This window comes from Pelophylax lessonae (genome assembly GCF_965119305.1).
Source record: "Pelophylax lessonae genome assembly, chromosome: 5".
Taxonomy (NCBI): Eukaryota; Metazoa; Chordata; class Amphibia; order Anura; family Ranidae; genus Pelophylax; species Pelophylax lessonae.
In genome coordinates, this window is record NC_138772.1 from 544076935 (window position 1) to 544100591 (window position 23657).

Below are 23657 nucleotides of genomic sequence, written 5' to 3' on the forward strand. Positions count from 1 at the left end.
TTACTCCACCAAACCCCACCTCTATCTGACATATAATTTTAGGGTGGTATGACCCTAAAAATGAGATTGTAGCAAATCTGTTAAAGAATATATATTTGTAAAATGAAAGCTCCATTGATAGTGGCATATTTAGACCAGCTTGTTTTTTTACGTGTATATATTTTTTATCTGATCCTTCACAGCGATATTTTGTCACCTGCGTGCCGGGCAATTAGGATAAAATATTCTTCCGTCTGTATAATATCGATTGTAGCACACTAGCGAAGAGCATGCGTGTACCTTACACCGAGGATAAAGTAAGAAACTTTAGGCTATCCATAGATGCAAGAAAAAACAAAGTAGTGCAGCACTATCATATATGGTGCAAACCAAACAATATTAACCACTTAAGCCCCGGAAGATTTTACCCCCTTCCTGACCAGGGCCTATTTTGCGATTCGGCACTGTGTGACTTTAACGGACAATTGCGCGGTCATGCGACGCTGTACCTAAACGAATTTGACGTCCTTTTTTTCCCACAAACAGAGCTTTCTTTTGGTGGTATTTGATCACCTGTGCGATTTTTTGATCATGCGCTATAAACAAAATAAAGAGCGTCAATTTTGCAAAAATAACAATATTTTTCACATTTTTTTATATGAAATTCCCCCCCAAAAAAAATGTAAAAATCAAAAATTTTTAACATTTTAGGCCAATTTTTTTTTTTACCATATGTTTGGTAAAAAAAAAAATCGCAAAAAGCGTATTTTGATTGGTTTGCGCAAAAGTTATTGTGTTTACTAACTAAAGGAAAGATTTTTGTCATTTTTGTTGTTTTTTTTTTTTAACGCGTAATGGCGGCGATCTGCGATTTTTTTTGCGGGACTGCGACATTGCGGCGGACAGATCGGACCCTTGACTGACACTTTTGGGGTTACCAGTGACATTACTACAGTAATCAGTGCTATACATATGCACTGTTACTGTAAAAATTATACTGGCAGTGAAGGGGTTAACTTTTTTTTGAGAGGGAGGGGTTAAGTGTGTCCCTAGGGGCGTGTTTCTAACTGTGATTGGCAGTGGCTTGAGCTGTAAGAACAGTGATCAACGGTCCTACATAGTAGAACCGTTTGATCACCATTCTTACACAGGGGAGACTGACAGGCGGCTTTGTTTACATTAGCCGCCTGCCTTTCTCCCGCTGTCACGGACGATCGCGGGTGCCCAGCGGACATCGGGTCCGCCGGACACACGCGCAGGGGGGGGTCCGTGACGGAGCGGGAGCGCGCATCCGGCGGTGCGCGCTCGCTCCCAAAACCCTTACAGGCTAACGACGTAGCCATACGTCGCTCTGCCTGTGAGGGGCTGACCGCCGACGTAAATAGTCGTGTGGCAGTCGGCAATCTACTGCGACCTCTTTGCCTTGGAACTCCAGGAGCATTACCATGTGTGTACAGAGGAAAATAAAGGGCACATAGTGTAATCCCGTATAAAACATAGAAAGGTTTATTGGAAAAGCACTTACAATATGCAGACTTGTACCAATCACATCAATGGAGTAAAAGGATAAAACCGCGGCATCCCACGTGTATGGAAAAGCCAGCATCTAGGGGGCGTGGTAGCTATTCGTCCGGTACTGCCCGACCGGTTTCGTCATACGTGACGTTGTCCGGGGCATACCCACAGATGCAGCCCAAACTGGCCGTGCGGCCATCTTGGCGTTGGGTGGTCTGGGTTTATGAGTTCGAGGGCAGCAAGCACCTAAGTCTGAGCTCTGATATGTTATATATGAGGTGGTGCCCTGAGGCCTGGAAGAAGATTGTCCTTCGTAGTGCTAGACCAGCCCTTTACCCTGAAAAAGGAAGGCTTTGTGCGCCAAGGAGATGTCCAGAGTACTAAGAGAGCCCTAGGTGGGCTCATGTGTCCAACGCTTGGGAGATTTCTTGTTCTGTGAAATTTTTGGTGACCACAGGTAGCAATTGTTACACAAGAGTAAACACTGCTTGAGTTGTGCGTGCACAATGCCCATATATTGCGTTCAAAGGCAGATGCGCCTGCCTGGCTCGCTTCTGATTGTAGCAGGAACAAGAAGAAAGTAGATGGCTGCTCACACCATAAGGACGTAGATTTCATTATCGGTGTATATCAAAAGGTGCAAGATAAAAACATCACAAAGCACAAAAGGAGATAAAATATTGAGCAATGCAATGTTTAGACAGTGCTTACTCATAACACAGTGAAACACAGCAACATATGATCTCCTCTGTGCTCCTTGAGCTGTGATGTTTTTATATTGCACCTTTTGATATGCACCAAAAAATAAATCGATGTCCTTAGTCCCGGTTCACACCTGCCAGCCTGACAAGTCGCGGTCCATTTTGTGCTACAGGAACCGTTCTAATAGGAGCGACTCAAGTCGCTCTGACTTAGAAAATAGTTCCTGTACTACTTCGGGGCGACATCAGAGCGACTTGCATTGACTTCCATTATGTGAAGTGCGTGCAAGTCGCGCCGAAGTCGCGGTGCACGCGACTTCACAGGTCGCCCCCGAAGTTGGATCGCCATAGTGTGAACCGACACTCAAGGATTGTGCGGCCATCTGCTTTCTTATTGTTCCTACAGGTAGCCATTGCCATGTCTTGGGTGTGTAGCACCCTCCTAGGTAGGTGCTAGGAAAGAGAATATGTGTGGCCCTGTCTGCATATCAGGGGGGCCTGATCATTTAATTAGGCTGTCACATGTTTCCAGGTGTGACCTGTTGAGCCTAGGGAGTCTCCCCACTGCTTCCAATGAGGGCTCTTATTGGACAGTGGAGGAAACCTAGCCAATAGCACACCAGGGCTTATGGCTATCTCAGCGGGCGGAGTTTGCCGCAATGCACCCTGGGATGAAATATAAGTCTGAGGGGAGCATGTGACAGGGCGTCTTTGGCGGGAATCAGAGTCCCAGGAGGAGGGCGACAGCTGTCTCTCCTCCTGTCAGCGTGAGGAAAGTGTCCTGGACAGTCGGCCTAGAGGAATAAGGTTGAGCTGGGCTGCAGAGAGGGATCCAGAGTGCTGAGGACCGAGTGGAGCTGCTGGGAAGAAGTTTCGGGGAAAAACAGTGTCGTGAGTACTTGAAACAGCCCAGGGGTCTGCTTAGGAGAGGGGACCACTCCAGAAGGTCAGAGGGATCCGGGAGCCAGCTAACCAGTAGAGAAGGCTTAGAAAGGTGGTGCCAGTGTCTAAGCCCTGAAGATAAGTGAGTAAAAGGGGGTGCCGGTGTGGGCCCTGAAGTGTTCAGCAGTCATACAAGTAGCTACCTCAGCAAGAAGTGCTTAAGGGAGCTCAAAGAGGACTTATTTATGCAAGAAAGCAGTCCAAAGTCAGTTTGGAGTTAACAGGCAGCAAGTCAGCGTTAACCAGCATTAACCGGCATTAAGCCAGCGTCAAGTCAGCGCCAATCAGCATTTTCAGTTGTCGCCAGCAAGTTGTGCATAGTTGAGCCAAAGGAGTATCCCACTCATTCCCTTCTCCCATCCAAGTTCTCAATAAATACAAAAAAAAAACAAAGTTACTGCACTGGTCATTGTCTCAGTGCTCACACTTGGAGAAACATGCACAAAGGTACTTTTGTTGCACCCGGTGACCCAGGGGTACCCATATCCAGCAAAATGGCTGGGAATCCTGCTACAGGTGGGTGAGGTGACCTGTCAACAGACAGCAGGACCTCTACTCATAGACGTTGTTGTCATCAGATAAAGACCTGTTCTTCTTTGGACAACTTCCTTCTGAGCATAGTAGTCCCTGGCTGCCATTTCGACCCTTGGACTTCACCAATTTATTGGAGGCAACGGGCCAGAAAAACTATGCAGTTGATGAATTTGAACTCCCCACCCGCATACTTGTTCCTGCATGTTGGGAAGCCGAAGAATGAAAACATCTAAAAGAAGCTTGCACTGGCAGTGCCAATTTCAGCCCATTGTGGCTTGGTACAGAGGACGTTAGGGACCTGTGTGACTCCAGGCTCTTCCACTGTGGTGACACCTGCTGGGGGAGTTGGTAGTAAAAGCAAATGGGCCTATAATATGAGAGATACCTGAGCTGTCCTCATATGGACAGATCAGGACAGGAACAGTCAATTATCAGTAAAGGCAATTCTTTTCCTGTTTTGGTTAGGTGGTTACTCATCACGTGCTCATTATTCAGTTGGAAAGGCTCCAGTTTGGTGGCGAGATTGTGTTATGGCCAGAGCTTGGTGAGCCCATCACATTTTTTGTATACATTTCTATGGTGCTCAGATATATATTTCACAATAAGGAGAACTGGGACTGAACAAACTTCTTCCTCTCCTATATACTGTATGTGCATAGAGGTGTACAAGGAATGTACAATTATCACTTTCTAAATATCCCATCAGGCTTGCAGCAATAAGCCCCACATATTCTGGTTACATAGATCCTTTATGTTGTTTTATTTACCAATCCTAGACATAGGTAGACTGTCAGCTCTGCTGACAAAGTTGGCCTGCAGACTGCAATTCATCCAGCAGGGGGTGCATTCCATGATTACATTGCTGCCATTGATGGTTTACCCTGACCATATGTGACAGATGTGAAAGGGTCTGAAGAAGTTATAGAGAACGTTATGCTGCCTGTAACATCGTTCAGCATGACCGGTTTGGTGGTGGGTCAGTGATGGTCTGGGAATGCATATCCATGGAGGGACGCACAGACCTCTACAGGCTAGACAATGGCATCCTGACTGCCATTAGGTATCGGGATAAAATCCTTGGACCCATTGTCAGACCCTATGCTGGTGCAGTGGGTCTTGGGTTCCTCCTGGTGCACGACAATGCTCGGGCCTCAAGTGGCGAGAGTATGCAGCCAGTTCCTGGAGGATGAAGGAATTTATACCATTGAATGGCCCCCATGCTCGCCTGACTTAAATCCAATACAACACCTCTGGGACATTATGTTTCCGTCCATCTGACACTGCCAGGTTGCACCTCAGTCTGTTCAGGAGCTCAGTGATGTCCTGGTCCAAATCTGGGAGGAAATACCCCAGGACACCATCCGTCCTCTCATTAGGAGCATGTCCCGACGTTGTCAGGCATGCATACAAGCACGTGCGGGCTATACAAACTACTGAGGACCATTCTGAGTTGCTGCAATTAAATTTCAGCAAAATGGAGGAGCCTGCTGCATCATTTTCTCACTTTGATTTTCGGGGTGTCTTTGAATTCAGCCCCCTGTAGGTTGAGAATTGTAATTTCTATCAAACAATGTGGCATCCTTTCCTTCCTAACACATTACCCTGTCCATACCAGTATAGATCCTAACACATTACCCAGTCCATACCAGTATAGATCCTAATACATTACCCAGTCCATACCAGTATAGATCCTAACACATTACCCAGTCCATACCAGTATAGATCCTAACACATTACCCAGTCCATACCAGTATAGATCCTAACACATTACCCAGTCCATACCAGTATAGATCCTAACACATTACCCAGTCCATACCAGTATAGATCCTAACACATTACCCAGTCCATACCAGTATAGATCCTAATACACTACCCAGTCCATACCAGTATAGATCCTAACACATTACCCAGTCCATACCAGTATAGATCCCAACACATTACCCAGTCCATACCAGTACAGATCCTAACACATTACCCAGTCCATATCAGTATATATCCTAACACATTACCCAGTCCCTACCAGTATAGATCCTAACACATTACCCAGTCCATACCAGTATAGATCCTAACACATTAGCCAGTCCATACCAGTATAGATCCCAACACATTACCCAGTCCATATCAGTATAGATGCTAACACATTACCCAGTCCATACCAGTATAGATCCCAACACATTACCCAGTCCATACCAGTATAGATGCTAACACATTACCAGTTCCATATCAGTATAGATGCTAACACACTACCCAGTCCATACTAGTATAGATCCTAACATATCAGTATAGATATCCAGCGTGGAATTTTTCCAGATCTGATATGTTTTCAAAGTGTTCCTTTAATATTTTTGAGCAGTGTATAGAGGCATTGCTCAGGTTAGCTCAGTCTCCTCTTTGCCTCAGATGGACTCAATGGGACACATGGATGGAAAATGGTGAATCTCAAGTGCTGTGCTGAAGTGTGCTATCCTGGCTGAAGTCAACCCACTTTACAGAGCAATTAATTACATAAACTGTCAAGTTTTGAGTACAAGAGCAGCCCTTGTACTCATAATGTATACGAAAAAAAAAATCCTAACTTGTCAGTTTATGTAATTAATTGCCCACCAACATATCTCTTCTACATTCCTGATAGTAAACGACTATATAAATACACTTTTATATATGGTTCCGCAGGGAGTGCCCAAATTTCAATCCATGTATGGGGACAGTGGTTATACAGAAGCCAATATAATGATTTACTGCTTCAGAACTATCAAATAAATGCGACTCAAATCAGGACTGCCATCTATAGCCGGCAGGGCTGATCAGTGTATTCTGATGGAAGGCAAATCTCTCTGTTGTTACACAATAGCTCAGCAGGTAGATTCCCCCATCCGCCTAGAATGTGTGGATGGTAGAATCTGGTCAGTATTTTTTAATTCAACACACTGTTTGAATAAAAAAATGAAATCATTTATCATGGGCTGCTTAAAGATCTATATAGGGGAATCAGGAATTCCTTCCTCCTGCTGGTGATCCCTCTAGTGATTCCTCCTGCTGGTGATCCCTCTAGTGATATAAAGATCCTTATAGAGGAATCAGGACCTCCTTCCTCCTGCTGGTGACCCTTCTAATGATTCCTCCTGCTGGTGATTCCTCTAGTAATATAAAAATCTATATAGAGGAATCAGAACTTCCTTCTTCTTGCTGGTGACCCTTCTAGTGATATAATGATCTTTATAGAGGAATCAGGGTCTCCTTCCTCTTGCTTGTGAACCCTTTTGTGGACAGGTGTCAAACACAAGGCCCGCGGGCCGAATGCGGCCCCCCCAGCCATTTCATGTGACCCTCCCACCTCTCCTGTAGCTACGGCACCCCCCTTGTCTCTGTAGTCAGCAGCACAGAGGACAGAATGCCTTTGCCAGATCTTGCAATCCTCTGTGCAGCTGCAGAAAGGCTCATCTTTTCCCACCCCCTCCTCCTTCTCAGCAGTCCGCAGCAGAGAGGAGGACAGAACTCCTCCTGCAGATCCTGCACCTCTCTGTGCAGCCGCAACAGCACCTATGCCTCCCCTGGTCTCAGCATTCAGCAGACTCTGGAAGCTGACTCCAGCCCTCCTCCAGACCCTGCACTTCTTCCCAGATCCACCCCATCTTCTTCCTGGCAGCAGCACAAGGTAAGGGGGTGCATTGTGATGTAAGGAAGAAGGGTGGGTGACTCTTGACTTCTGATGGTGGGGGGTTCTTGACATCCCATGTAAGGGTGTAAGGGGGCGTGGGGTGCCCTGGACATCTAATCCGACAGATATATCTGGCCCATTGAGGGCAACCATAATGCTGATGCGGTCCACAATGAAATTGAGTTTGACACCCCTGAGTCTAGTGATATAAAGATCTACTATGTAGAGGAATCAGGACCTCCTTCCTCCTGCTGGAAACCCCTTTAGTGATATAAATATCTATAAAGAGAAATTTGGATCTCCTTCCTCCTGCTGGTGAATCCTCTAGTGATATAAAGATCTATATAGAGGAATCAGGACCTCCTTCTTCCTGCTGGTGAATCCTCTAGTGATATAAAGATATATACTGTATAGACGAATCAGGACCTCCTTATTCCTGCTGGTGACCCCTCTAACATAGAAACATAGAAACATAGAATGTGTCGGCAGATAAGAACCATTTGGCCCATCTAGTCTGCCCAATATATCTGAATCCTATGAATAGGATATAAGAATCAATATAGAGGAATCAGGACCTCCTTCCTCCTGCTGGTGACCCCTCTAATGATATAAAGATCTGCATAGAAGAATCAGGACTTCCTTCCTTCTAATGATGATCCCTCTAGTGATATAAAGATCTATATAGAGGAATCAGGACCTCCTTTTCCCTGCTGGTGACCCCTCTAATGATGCATCCTAGAATTCTTTTTGCTTTTCCCACTGCATCACCACACAGTTTGCTCATTTTGCAATCATCTATACGTACCCCCAAATCTTTTTTTCTCTGCAGTGCTGGTCAACACTGTACCCCCAATACTATACTCTCTAAATGAATTATTTTTACCTAGGTGCATTATCATGCATTTAGAATGATAGAACTGCAGTTTCCATGGCTTTGACCAATCTTCCAGTAATGTTAAATCATGTTCTATGTTACAGACACCTCCAGGGATGTCAACCCCATTACACATTGTGTCATCAGCAAAAAGACACCTTACCCAACAACCCTTTAGTTATATCACTTACATACTGTAAAGCAGGGGTCTTCAAACTACGGCCCCCCAGTTGTTCAGGAACTACAATTCCCATCATGCCTTGTCATGTCTGTGAATGTCAGAGTTTTACAATGCCTCATGGGATATGTAGTTCCGCAACAGCTGGAGGGCCGTATTTTGAGGATCCCTGCTGTAACGATTAAATAGAACAGGACCTAGTACAGAGCCTTGTAGCACACCACTGTGGCTGGATTCTGTTCCTAATAACCCTCATTTACACTGTGTTTGAATTTCCCATCACTTTCTATTCTCCTGACAAATGGTCACTTGGACAAACAGAATGGACAATTCTCAACCCCCCTCCCCAGTGGGGACACAGATAGCAGTCAGGGCTGGATTAAGGACATCATGGGCCTGGTACTGAGGATTTTGGTGGTTCAGGGCTTCAGGTATGACTGAACACAGTCAGTGATCGGTAAGGGTCAGTACCCAGAGAGCAGGGGGAATCTGATGGACAGTCTGGGGTGAATGGGGCAGCGGGGGGGGGGGGGGGACAATTATAAAAACTGATCTACCTCTATGGCTCACAAAGGAAGCAGCTGAAAGCCACAGGAGGGAGAGGAGAAGCAGCTTTCAGATGCTGCATGGAGAGTCAAAGAGGGTGATTGGTGCTTGTAATTGCCCCCACCACGCACAAATAAACCCCCCCACTGTCATATTTCCCCTGCTCCAGGAGATGCCAGGAACATCTCATGTGGCCCTCTACTGGCCATGAGCCGAATAGTCAGTCTGCCCCTACTGGGCCTATTGGGCTGCAGCTCCAATAGCCCCTACGTTAATCTGGCCCTGATAGCAGTGAGAATCTGGCAGGTGGTCAAATCCTTCCTTGAACTATCCAGAACTGTAAAAAAAAGTTTTGGCTTGACATACAATAAAAAAATTCTGTCACCTTCTTATAGCAATGTTTCCACTTTCTCTGGTGATTCAATAGATGATATACTTTGCACTTCTAAAATAACCAAACTGCACCTCAAACCTTTTTGGAGTCTTATCACTGCCCTGGGTGTGCAGATATTGAGGTGACGCACTAACCTCGTGAAGCCGCTGTTGGGCATTCTGAAGGCGGCACTGGCGGTCCAAGGCGAGGAGCCAGAGCTGCTGCCAGCGGTTGAGGAGCTGTGCCATGTGTGGGGTTTGGGGGGCGAGGTCCAGGAGAGGAATGGAGGGGCCAGTCTGGGGCGATTTCACCGAGTTTTGTCTTTCTGAAACAACAAACAGTAATTACATCCGAACTTCTGGACAGAGAGCAAAACTGCATGATAAAAGTGGCCCAGAATGTGGACGGATACCAGAAAAACCCGAAAATAACAAGCCAACTATCCTACAATAGGGCGGAGAGATGAGGAGCAAGATAATATGCAAGGAAAATCTCTCTGGTTAGTGTAGGTGGCATGCATTGTTTATTTGATTCGGTCACTCACTGGTAATGGTCTTGCGTGTACTGGTTGCTCGTGTATCAGTCACTTTACGCTTGCAGTTCTTGGTGACTTTCTCCACCTCAGGCTCCTTCCGGCTCAGTTCCTCCATAAACACCTAGAGTGAGACAGGTGGATACATTTCAGTGTTATTGCTTACATACCTGTCCGAGAAAAGACATGAGTATCCATAAAACAAGATAAAAAGTGACAGTGAAAATATGATCAAAAAAGTGACAGAACAGATGGTTCATGGTCCCATTATGTGAAATGTAGGATGGATGATTGACCTGTGATGTGAGATGTAGGATGGATGATTGACCTGTGATGTCAGATATAGGATGGGCGGTTGACCTGTAATTATTAGATATAGGATGGACAGTTGTCCCGTGTTGTGAGATGTAGGATGGACAGTTGTCCTATAATGTGAGAGGTAGGATGGACAGTTGTCCTGTGATGTGAGATGTAGGATAAACAGATGTCCTGTGATGTGAGATGTAGGATGGACAGTTGTCCTGTGATGTGAGATGTAGGATGGACAGATGTCCTGTGATGTGAGATATAGGATGGACAGTTGTTCTGTGATGTGAGATGTAGGATGGACAGTTGTCCTGTGATGTGAGATGTAGGATAGACGGTTGTCCTGTGATGTGTAAAGTAGGATGGACGGTTGACCTGTGATGTGAGATGTAGGATGGATGGTTGACCTGTGATGTGAGATGTAGGATAGACAGTTGTCCTGTGATGTGAGATGTAAGATGGACAGTTGACCTGTGATGTGAGATGCAGGATAGACAGTTGTCCTGTGATGTGAGATGTAGGATGGACAGTTGTCCTGTGATGTGAGATGTAGGATGGACAGTTGTCCTGTGATGTGAGATGCAGGATAGACAGTTGTCCTGTGATGTGAGATGTAGGATGGACAGTTGTCCTGTGATGTGAGATGTAGGATGGACAGTTGTCCTGTGATGTGAGCAGAGTTGTATAAAGTACTCGAAACCCATACTTGAGTAAAAGTACAAGTGCTCGATCAAAAAGTGACTTGAGTAGAAGTACTAAAGTATTCAACATTTTTTGTACTTAAGTATTGAAAGTTTTTTTTACAAATTGTGTTACTCAAGTACTGAAAGTAAAAGTACAAGTACTGTGTTACGTAGTTATTAAAGAAAGAAGTCAAAAGTCAAAAGTACACATGACATTATACACATTTTTTTGAGCTTCATGAAATCTGCCATCTACTGTTCTGGCAGTGGTCATTTTTATAATAGTAACGAGTAACTATGCAGCACAAAAAAAAATATCGGAGTAGAAGTATTGAAATCATCGAAAAAATGTAGTGAAGTAAAAGTGGAAGTAGGAGAAAAAAATTCTACTCTAGGAAAGTACAGATACCGCCTTTCGGTACTTAAGTACTGTAGTGAAGTAGTTATACTTAGTTACTATACATCTCTGGATGTGAGATGTAGGATGGACAGTTGTCCTGTGATGTGAGATGTAGGATGGACAGTTGTCCTGTGATGTGAGATGTAGGATGGACAGTTGTCCTGTGATGTAGGATGGACAGTTTTCCTGGGATGTGAGATGTAGGATGGACAGTTGTCCTGTGATGTGAGAAATAGGATGGATGGTTGACCTGAGATGTGAGCTGTAGGATGGAGAGTTGTCCTGTGATGTGAGATGTAGGATAGACAGTTGTCCTGTGATGTGAGATGTAGGATGGACAGTTGTCCTGTGATGTGAGATGCAGGATGGACAGTTGTCCTCTGATGTAGGATGGACAGTTGTCCTGTGATGTGAGATGCAGGATGGACAGTTGTCCTGTGATGTGAGATGCAGGATGGACAGTTGTCCTGTGATGTAGGATGGACAGTTGTCCTGGGATGTGAGATGTAGGATGGACAGTTGTCCTGTGATGTGAGATGCAGGATGGACAGTTGTCCTGTGATGTGAGATGCAGGATGGACAGTTGTCCTCTGATGTAGGATGGACAGTTGTCCTGTGATGTGAGATGCAGGATGGACAGTTGTCCTGTGATGTGAGATGCAGGATGGACAGTTGTCCTGTGATGTAGGATGGACAGTTGTCCTGGGATGTGAGATGTAGGATGGACAGTTGTCCTGTGATGTAAGATGCAGGATGGACAGTTGTCCTGTGATGTGAGATGTAGGATGGACAGTTGTCCTGTGATGTGAGATGTAGGATGGACAGTTGTCCTGTGATGTAGGATGGACAGTTTTCCTGGGATGTGAGATGTAGGATGGACAGTTGTCCTGTGATGTGAGAAATAGGATGGACAGTTGACCTGAGATGTGAGCTGTAGGATGGAGAGTTGTCCTGTGATGTGAGATGTAGGATAGACAGTTGTCCTGTGATGTGAGATGTAGGATGGACAGTTGTCCTGTGATGTGAGATGTAGGATGGACAGTTGTCCTCTGATGTAGGATGGACAGTTGTCCTGTGATGTGAGATGCAGGATGGACAGTTGTCCTGTGATGTGAGATGCAGGATGGACAGTTGTCCTGTGATGTAGGATGGACAGTTGTCCTGGGATGTGAGATGTAGGATGGACAGTTGTCCTGTGATGTGAGATGCAGGATGGACAGTTGTCCTGTGATGTGAGATGTAGGATGGACAGTTGTCCTGTGATGTGAGATGTAGGATGGACAGTTGTCCTGTGATGTAGGATGGACAGTTGTCCTGGGATGTGAGATGTAGGATGGACAGTTGTCCTGTGATGTGAGATGTAGGATGGACAGTTGTCCTGTGATGTAGGATGGACAGTTGTCCTGGGATGTGAGATGTAGGATGGACAGTTGTCCTGTGATGTGAGATGTAGGGTGGACAGTTGTCCTGTGATGTGAGATGTAGGATGGACAGTTGTCCTGTGATGTGAGATGTAGGATGGACAGTTGTCCTGTGATGTGAGATGTAGGATGGACAGTTGTCCTGTGATGTAGGATGGACAGTTGTCCTGGGATGTGAGATGTAGGATGCACAGTTGTCCTGTGATGTGAGAAATAGGATGGACAGTTGTCCTGTGATGTGAGAAATAGGATGGATGGTTGACCTGAGATGTGAGATGTAGGATGGACAGTTGTCCTGTGATGTGAGATGTAGGATAGACAGTTGTCCTGTGATGTGAGATGTAGGATGGACAGTTGTCCTCTGATGTAGGATGGACAGTTGTCCTGTGATGTGAGATGCAGGATAGACAGTTGTCCTGTGATGTGAGATGTAGGATGGACAGTTGTCCTGTGATGTGAGATGTAGGATGGACAGTTGTCCTGTGATGTGAGATGTAGGATGGACAGTTGTCCTGTGATGTAGGATGAACAGTTGTCCTGGGATGTGAGATGTAGGATGAACAGTTGTCCTGGGATGTGAGATGCAGGATGGACATATGTCCTCTGATGTAGGATGGACAGTTGTCCTGTGATGTGAGATGCAGGATGGACAGTTGTCCTGTGATGTGAGATGTAGGATGGACAGTTGTCCTGTGATGTGAGATGTAGGATGGACAGTTGTCCTGTGATGTAGGATGAACAGTTGTCCTGGGATGTGAGATGTAGGATGGACAGTTGTCCTGTGATGTGAGATATAGGATGGACAGTTGTCCTGTGATGCGAGATGTAGGATGGACAGTTGTCCTGTGATGTGAGATGTAGGATGGACAGTTGTCCTGTGATGTGAGATGTAGGATGGAGAGTTGTCCTGTGATGTGAGATGTAGGATGGACAGTTGTCCTGTGATGTAGGATGGACAGTTGTCCTGTGATGTGAGATGCAGGATGGACAGTTGTCCTGTGATGTGAGATGTAGGATGGACAGTTGTCCTGTGATGTAGGATGGACAGTTGTCCTGGGATGTGAGATGTAGGATGGACAGTTGTCCTGTGATGTGAGATATAGGATGGATGGTTGACCTGAGATGTGAGATATAAGATGGGCGGTTGACCTGTAATTATTAGATGTAGGATGGACAGTTGCCGTGTTTTGTGAGATGAAGCCTGGACAGTTGACCTGTAATTATTAGATGTAGGATGGACAGTTGACTTATGATGTGAGATGTAGGATGGACAGTTGTCCTGTGATGTGAGATGTAGGATGGACAGTTGTCCTGTTATGTGAGATGTAGGATGGACAGTTGTCCTGTGATGTGAGATGCAGGATGGACAGTTGTCCTGTGATGTGAGATGTAGGATGGACAGTTGTCCTGTGATGTAGGATGGACAGTTGTCCTGGGATGTGAGATGTAGGATGGACAGTTGTCCTGTGATGTGAGATATAAGATGGGCAGTTGACCTGTAATTATTAGATGTAGGATGGACAGTTGCCGTGTTTTGTGAGATGAAGCCTGGACAGTTGACCTGTAATTATTAGATGTAGGATGGACAGTTGACCTATGATGTGAGATGTAGGATGGACAGTTGTCCTGTTATGTGAGATGTAGGATGGACAGTTGTCCTGTGATGTGAGATGTAGGATGGACAGTTGTCCTGTTATATGAGATGTAGGATGGACAGTTGTCCTGTGATGTGAGATGTAGGATGGACAGTTGTCCTGTGATGTGAGATGTAGGATGGACAGTTGTCCTGTGATGTGAGATATAGGATGGATGGTTGACCTGTAATTATTAAGCCCCGTACACACGCAGATCGTCGGCATACAAATGTTCGTCTTTTCTCCCCGGGATGTCGGTGTCTGTTGAAAAGTGCAAAGACAGCACAAGGACAGCACAAGAATTTTGTCCGCAGACTTCAGCTGACTGCAGAAGTGATGTCATGTAATGGTTAACTTTCCCTGTGTTTTTTATTTTCTGAGCATGCCCAGTCTTGCAAATCTGCGGTCTGTCGGCTGATTTCTGTACTGACAGGCGAACAATCGTCCGTTCTGGTGTCTGCAGACCAAAATTTTCATGTTTGCAAGAAAGACTCTTGTCCGCGGATTGTGTGCAGACATCTGTCGGAGGCACCATACTAACACGCATACAATCGGCAGATCTTTCGTCCGCCGACGTTTGTATGACGACGATCTGCGTGTGTGTACGGGGCTTTAGATGTAGGATGGACAGTTGCCGTGTTTTGTGAGATGAAGCCTGGACAGTTGACCTGTAATTATTAGATGTAGGATGGACAGTTGACCTATGATGTGAGATGTAGGATGGACAGTTGTCCTGTGATGTGAGATGTAGGATGGACAGTTGTCCTGTTATGTGAGATGTAGGATGGACAGTTGTCCCGTGATGTGAGAAGTAGGATGGACAGTTGTCCTGTGATGTGAGATGTAGGATGGACAGTTGTCCTGTGATGTGCGATGTAGGATGGACAGTTGACCTGCGATGTGAGATGTAGGATAGACAGTTGTCCTGTGATGTAGGATAGACAGATGTCCTGAGATGTGAGATGCAGGATGGACAGTTGTCCTGTGATGTGAGATATAGGAGGGACAGTTGTCCTGGGATGTGAGATGTAGGATGGACAGTTGTCCTGGGATGTGAGATGTAGGATGGACAGTTGTCCTGTGATGTGAGATGTAGGATGGACAGTTGTCCTGTGATGTGAGATGCAGGATGGACAGTTGTCCTGTGATGTGAGATGCAGGATGGACAGTTGTCCTGGGATGTGAGATGTAGGATGGACAGTTGTCCTGGGATGTGAGATGTAGGATGGACAGTTGTCCTGTGATGTGAGATGTAGGATGGACATTTGTCCTGTGATGTGTGATAAAAGCCTCGTACACACGCACCGATTGTCAGCCGAACGATCGGCCGTCTTTTGTCCAGTGCTGTCGTGTTGGTTGAAAAGTGCTCAAGACTGCACACGAATTTTGTGGGCCAACAACAACCAACTTCAGAAGTGATGTCATGTGCTGCTTTCCGTGTGTTTTTTCTTCTCTGAGCATGCCCAGTCTTGCTCATCTGGCTTTTGTCGGCCGAAATCTGTACTGACTGGCGAACAATCGGCCGTTCTGGTGTTGGACAACAAAAATTTTATAGCATGCACACCAGATTTTGTTCGGCCGAAAAGTTGCAGTCGGTTGTCGGAAGCATCATACTAACAAGCCGACAATCGGCCGATCGGACGTTGGCCGAATATTTATGGCCGACAATCGGTACGTGTGTACGGGCCTTTAAGTCCTCTGATATGAGATGTAAGATGGACAACTGTCATGTTTATATTACAGAGAGGAATATTACCGAGTGTTGTGAGATGATCTCGCCCAAGGCATCCATGTCTTCTGGCAGGGGCTCCTGATCCCGTAAACTCAACGCTTCCTCTGCAGCCGTTATCCAGTCCATGAGCCGAGCGACCTCCTCACGTTCTGCCGCCAAGGACTGAATCTGAGCCTGGATACGTCCTCCCTGCTGCTTCGCCCAGGACACCACCTGCAAGGCCACAGACAATCGTCAGCTGTCAGTGTGACATCCAGAGACTGGAGGATCTCTGAAAGATGGTGGAGACTCATAGCATCAGTAGTAAATGTGAGATATTAGGAAAATAGACTGCTGGTGACTATGGTTTCCCCTCTGGTACAGCCATAAGACCACCAACCTTATGCTTTCTGGAAATTATGGGTAATACGGAGGTGGTGGCCATGATGGGTTGGCAGCTCTATAGTCTATGGCAGGGATCTTCAAACTACGGCCCTCCAGCTGTTCAGGAACTACACATCCCATGAGGCATTGTAAAACTCTGGCATTCACAGACATGACTAGGCTTGATGGGAATTGTAGTTCCTGAACAACTGGAGGGCCATAATTTGGAGACCCATGGTCTATGGGATATTATGTGACTACACTGCACCAGCCCCAAGTTTCCAGTTGCACAGGATTATGCAAAACAGAACAAAAAAGAGTGAATGTATATGTATTTACATGCAATGTTCCTTTGGACTTCCTAAAAAAGTTTACTACTCCAGGAAGAATTAATTTCCTAACATAGCTCCTCTTCTCTTCTAGGAGTGTCTTATTACACTCTGTGCTGGCACAGCTCCTTTGCTCCTCCCCTGAGCTCTCTACATAAACTTGTATGTAGTTCCAGGGGAGGAGCAAAGGTGATAGCTATAGCACAGGAGTCCCTAAACTGCAGCCCAGGGGCCAGATGTGGCCCTTTGCTTGCCTTTATCCAGCCCTTGGGGCATTATATCATCTACTGATACCAACAATGGGGCAGAAACCCCCCACTGACCCCCAATAAAGGGGCACAATTTCTCCCACTGGCATCAATAATGGGGCAAAATCCCTCCCAATGACACCAACGATGGGGCATAATTTCCCCCTATGACACCAATGATGATGCCCAATCCCAGCCACTGACATTAAAGATGGGGCATTGCTTTTCCCGCTGACATTGGGACCTTTTTTAATCCCATTAGTCCTAGTCCGCAAATTTCATAGAATATCTGCACCCGACAGAGACATCCACCTTGTATCCATCTGATTCATCTTTATAGCCAACTCCGTACTCCTCAGCCACCTCAACGCTCCTCAGAGTGATATTAAATGACAAAAAGGGCTGACATAGTGAAGTAAGCTTTAACAGGTTTATTGGGATACAAATAGATACACTTACATGGTAGCAGATCAAAACGGGCATTCAATCCGTGGACTGAAGCCGTGGACATCAGAGGCAGACGCCGCTTCCGCGTTCCAGTATGTGTGCCACCTGGTCCCGGAAGTGATGTAGTTGCGTAATTGACCCTTGATGACGGCAGCCTACGTGCTGACGAAACGCGTTGGGATGTTTTGAGCGCAATCACGCAACTACGTCACTTCCGGGACCAGGTGGCACGTGTGACGAACACCCATTTGCTGGGACGATCATCCCGGGTTACTGAAGGAGTGTGGAGGCCAGCCTCCTGCCCACGGACTATGGCCCTGGCTTGTAGGGGAGCGCGGCTCTGGTTGGGGGTGTATGCTGGGGGAGCCTTGGAGTACTGTTACTTTGAATTCAAGTCCCTGTCACCCCAAGCGACACAGACTTTGGGCCTAAGCTGCAAAAGGACTTCACACCATGAGAGACTAAGCCCCCGTTCACACTGAGGCGACCTGTGAGGCGACCTGGTCGCCTCACAGGTCGCCGTAGGTCGCCTTCCATAGGGAAGCTGCGGACCCGTTCTAATAGGAGCGACACAAGTCGCTCCGACTTAGAAAAAGGGTCCGGAGCTTCTTTGGGGCGACCCGGAGGCGACCGCCATAGACTTCAATGTTATGAAGTCCGTGGGGGGCGCTCCGAGGTCGTGGCGCGCTGCTCGCACCGCAACCTCGGAGGTCGCCACCCGAAGTCGGATCGCCCCTATGTGAACGGGGCCTAAACAGATGCTAATGACATAAGACTCAGTTTTGGTATACTGGGGGATGTGTATTGACATTTATAGTAAGGTGTTTTGAAAGCGAAGACATGCAGTCTGAGAGCCTAGGTCTTCTGCTTTCATCTGTTTAGAGGTGAAGTGTGTTCACACTTCTAGGAATGTGTATTCGGCTATGTTTTGGGCTTGTGGTTTGTTGAATTAATTATGATAATGTTGCAATGTCATTCACCTGTGTCTGTCCAGATGGCCAGGTATGTTAATTACTGGATATATATTGAAAGTGAGTTGGTGAATAAAGTGTCATTTGTTTTACCCTTCATCAAGCTGGAGGCTGATGTTTGGGGGGGAATTGAGGGGCCAGGTCACTGCATCACTTAAAGCGGAGTTCCACCCAAAAGTGGAACTTCCGCTTTAGGGAGTCCTGACCCCCCGACATGCCACATTTGGCATGTCATTTTTTTGGGGGGGGGAGCGGGTACCTAGTTTTGACAGGTACCCGCTCCCACTTCCGCTCGGAGCGCCGCGGCGCCCTGAGCGGAAGTTCTCCTCTCCCCCTCCCTCCCTGCAATTTTCTGGGACACGTCAGAGGTCCCAGAAGATTGCCGGCCAATCACGGCGCGCAGCGCGACTCGCGCATGCGCAGTGGGTACCCGGCTGTGAAGCCGCAAACTGTAACAGCCGGGTGCCCACAGCAGTGATGCCGGCGCCGAGGGAGAGGATCGAGGCTTCCGGCGGCCGCATCGCTGGACCGTTGGACAGGTGAGTAAATGGCTGGAACTCCGCTTTAAGACAGAAATACTTGGTCCAAGTAATGGGAATCTGTTACAGCACACATACTGGAACACGGAAGCGGCGTCTGCCTCTGATGTCCACGGCTTGTGTCTTATTGAATGCCCGTTTTGATCTGCTACCATGTAAGTGTATCTATTTGTATCCCAATAAACCTGTTAAAGCTTACTTCACTATGTCAGCCCTTTTTGTCATTTAATATGACTCTGAGGAGCGTTGAGGTGGCTGAGGACTGGAGTACGGAGTTGGCTATAAAGATCAAACAGGTGGATATAAGGTGGATGTCTCTGTCGGGTGCAGATATTCTTTGGAATTTGGATCTATATCCTCCTGTATATTAATCCTGCTGGCACTGACCCCCCTATAATTAAGGGGTCTGTGCTCTCTGGTAAGCACTTGTGCACACCGGGTGGTCCTGTTTGGTGAAGGGATTGAAGAGCAAGTGTGTTTGGATTAGTCATCCCTCAGAGACTCTGTTATTAGCAATCTTGAGCAATTTTGATTGATGGTCTATGGGACTTTATTCACTATTTCATTCCACTTGGATTATTCACCAATTATTGTGTTTACACATTGTTATATATATTATTGTACATTTGTTATATTGCTGTATTTAGTTCACTTATTTATTATTTTAGAGTGCATCATTAGGTGAGCGCAGCATTTTATACTTCACAGTATATTTACTTTATTTCCACGTTTTCACGGTTTTGTTGCAGCTCCCATTTAGGTACATTACACCTACTATATACTGTACGTGTGTTATCCATACACACATACATTTAATTGCACAATTTATTCACCTTTAATAATTTCTGGGTGTCGATTATATTCTTTAATTTATTATTCCGTTGCGTGGATACTATTGGCGATTAACGCTAATATATTTCCCACTATTCATGAGGTTCCATGTAGAACTTCCAGTGTCAGTATGAGAGAGTGAGAGCGATAACCCCAAATTTAACACACCTGCTCCCCATTCACACCTGAGACCTTGTAACACTTAGGAGTCACATGACACCGGGGAGAGAAAATGGCTAATTGGGCCCAATTTGGACATTTTCACTTAGGGGTGTACTCACTTTTGTTGCCAGAGGTTTAGACATTAATGGCTGTGTGTTGAGTTATTTTGAGGGGACAGCAATTTTACACTGTTAGAGCCGGTTCACACTACGACTTGGGACACGACTTGTGTGCCCTCAAGTCGCCCCAAGTCGCTTGTCATCACAAATTCAATGTAAATGAATGAGAGTCGTCTTAATATGCACTACTGAAGTCGCTCCGACTTCAGAAAAGGTTCCTGTACTACTTCAAGGCGACTACCTCTATCCGACTTGTGCACATAGACTTCAATGGGAGTCGCCTCTAAGTCAGATCCTTATCTATTTTCAAGGGACTTGTTATAAGAGTCGGTTCACACTGGGGCGACACGACTCCTTACTACTTCGGGGGTGACTTGTGCATTACCATGCACCACAACTTCGGAGCGACTTGCAGGGACTTCACATAATGGAAGTCTATGCAAGTTGCTCCGAGGTCGCCCCGAAGTAGTACAGGACCCTTTTTCCAAGTCGGAAAGACTTGTGTCGCTCCTATTAGAAAGGGTCCTGTAGCGGTCAATGGACCGCGAGGGAGCGGGACTTGTCAGGCTGACCAGTTGCCTGACAAGTCGAGCTAGTGTGAACCGACTCTCAGAATTTCCAGGAAGAAGAAAAAGATTAGCCAGGCATTCCCCACTTACAAAGTTGGCTATCATTTAAGTCTCTTCAAAGTAGTGCACAAGTCTCCTTACAAGTCTCTAAACGAGTCTCTTCAAAGTCACGCTAAAAAGTTGCTCCTTCATGGGGCGACTTTCTGGTCGCGGTAGTGTGAACCGGCTCTTATACAACTTGTACGCTCACTACTTTACATTGTAGCAAAGTGTAATTTCTTCAGTGTTGTCACATGAAAAGATATAATAAAAAATGTACAATAATGTGTGGGGTGTACTCACTTTTGTGAGCTACTGTATGTGCAGGAAAACACAATGGTCAAATCTGGTGATGGATTTAGGTAAGTCGGTTATTTCCCCATCTTTCATACATAGGCTCCATCAGCTCCCAGAGGCCCACTTACCTCCTGGTAGCGCGTCTTGCAGATGTTCAGCCAGGATTTGATGGTAATGATGGAGTCGGGGTGGCACGCGGACAGGATCTCTTGCCCCAGGAAGATGATACATTCCAGAGCCATCTGCTGACACTGCAGGGTACTCATCAGTTCCTGGAAAGGCAATGAGGGTTATGAGATGACGAAACGTGTGAGGGGGGTGGCAGACCAGGACCGGATAAATCCCTCCCCAGGGTAGACTCAAAGCAGGAGGCTACAGATATGCATCAGTACCATACTTCTTGCCTTAAAAGACTTCTGCAGTCTCCACTACAGTGAGACATTAACTTTTTTTTTGTTTTCACATAGCATAGGTCTTCCCTAATGAGACCACCCTTAAGCCGGTGAGGTGCCGGAGAGCAGAAGCTGGTACAAAGCAATGATGAATGAGTGCCCAGGAAGGTCTACAGACCGGGGCACAGGAAAAATAATTAATGTATGTACTCAAAGGAGGCAGTAAGTGACCCTGGCGGTACCCACCTGCTGCTGCTTCTGACACTCCTGCAAGGCATTCTCCTCCTCAGGGATCACCCCGTATCTCAGCGTCCGCTCAGACTCACCCAGACCCTCCAGAAAGGTGCTCACCAGCGAACGGAACTCCTCCGCCTGCAGACAACAATAACAAATGCTTTCTCAACCAGGGGTACAGCTCATCCTAAGGCTCTACTGGATGGCTCTGGGCAATGCCAGGGAAAGGTTATTGAGTGGCCAGGGCGAAGATGCCAAACAACACCCTCCTTCGTCTCCTTATAACAACACTGCCCCTCCTGCCCCTTCCCCCTTGTCCCAACCTTGGCTTTGGGGGTTTCATCTGTAAAAAGAAAGTACGACCTTGAAGTAGAACTGTAGGCATAACTTTTTTTTTTTCATTTTGGATAGAGTAAGGGAGGGTTATAACCAGTGGCGGCTGGTGCTTGGTATTTCGGGGGGGGGCGTCAAACCAATGCGCCCCGACGCCCCCAATTTTTATTTTTTTTTTAAAGCCCGTAGCGTGTGAAACACACTCAAAAGACTTCACCAGGTGCATAAAAAAGTGCACACACACAAACGTGAGGAACACAAAAAGTGCACAGGGTGTGCGAACAAATGGTCTTCCCTCCGAAGAGGTAGGACCCGAACCTCGATCCCCCGGGGCGCAAGACTCCTGACAGGGATTTAAGGTACTCATGGTCTGGTCTGTCTGGCCGAAACCAGACTGACCCCGTTCTTCAGGGGGACTGCCGAAACAGCCTCCACCGAGTACTAAGTGGGGCTCCCCCGAAGGGAGACCCCATGAGAGAGGGCAGACCAAGCCAAAAGGCCATATCCACCCCCTCCCAAGACTCAAGGCAGGGCCCGAGGACCCACACCCTACAAGTCGTGCAGGTGAAAAAAAGGTGATAGAAAAGTGACAAACTACAAAGAAAAAGCACACACAAACAAAAAAGTGGGGGAGGGGAAGTGGAGAGGTGAATTAGTGCCTAAGTGAAAAACAAAGGCAGGCCTTCCGGCCGGAATAAAAATTCCTCTGGTCGAAGCCAAAAGGCCTTGCCCAAGAGGCAGGTGCTTAAAAAAGTGTGCGTAGGTGCAGTGACCATGGTGCCGAAAAACTCAAGGCGAGCTGCCCCTCACCAGTGAGAATTAAGGCACCCCTGGGCTGCCACCCCAGGGGCACATACACTATGGGCTTTTTCTACCCCGGCCCAATGGCCAGACCGAGTGTAGCCCTTACCTACCAGGAGGTTTGGAACGTGGACAGCTTAGGGTGAGCCTGCCTTCAACTGGGGACAAGCCTTTTGCAAGGCCAGATTCAACCCAGGAGGAAACCTGCCATCCTAATTCCTCACCAATTACATCCAGGAGCAATACAGACCGGCCTCCACGACGAACCAGCCCTCTTGCTCCCTTCAAACTGGTAGGGGCGGACCCATTCAAATCAGGAAGGCATTGGAACCATCCGGCTTTCTCTGGTTTGGCCTACTCCGGTCCTCCAGTTACGCCCAGAGCGCCCCGGTTAACTTCGGCCACCACCGATACTAACCTTCAGGTTCCATTCCAACACTGATAAGAACAGATACTACACTTGATCTTAGCCAAAAGGCCGAGAAGCGATGAACACATATGCAAGTCACGCCCCCAATGGACGGGCCGCCCCTGGTTATAACCCCTGTTGGTTTATTTTTTGCCATTTGTTATAACCCCTGTTGGTTTATTTTTTGCCATCTGTGCCCCATTGGGGAGATTTCTCTTCACTTCCTGTCCCATTGTCAAAACAGGAAGTGAGCAAAAATCCCTGCAATTTAAGGGGATCTATTGGGGACCTCCTGGTCACCAGAACTAGTGTCCCCATTGGAAGTTTTCCCCTCTATTACTTTTCTAGGGACAACCCGACATTTGGGAATTTCTTTTACTTTCACTTTCAATGATAATGGTAAGCAGGACAAATAGAGGTAGAATCTCCCTAATGGGGACACAGACAACAATAAAAAGTGGTTCTAATCCCTCTCCACTCTATCCAAAACTAAAGAAATGTTTTTTTTCTTTTGTTATACTTTAAATGGTTCATGTTAAAAAAATAAAAAAAAATTGATCCTTTTT

At 46.6% G+C, this 23657-nt stretch overlaps 1 protein-coding gene across 1 annotated transcript in view; it reads right to left on the reverse strand.

Annotated features, from left to right (window-relative positions):
- The window catches only part of LOC309555398 (microtubule-actin cross-linking factor 1, isoforms 6/7-like), a 191160-nt gene that overhangs the window by 35553 nt on the left and 131950 nt on the right, over nt 1–23657 (reverse strand). The window contains exons 29-33 of the mRNA XM_082257413.1: nt 21561–21686; nt 21051–21194; nt 16033–16221; nt 9845–9956; nt 9456–9625 (exon numbers count right to left, since the gene is read on the reverse strand). Coding sequence (XP_082113539.1) covers nt 9456–9625; nt 9845–9956; nt 16033–16221; nt 21051–21194; nt 21561–21686 — 741 coding nt within the window. The remainder of the gene's footprint in view (nt 1–9455; nt 9626–9844; nt 9957–16032; nt 16222–21050; nt 21195–21560; nt 21687–23657) is intronic.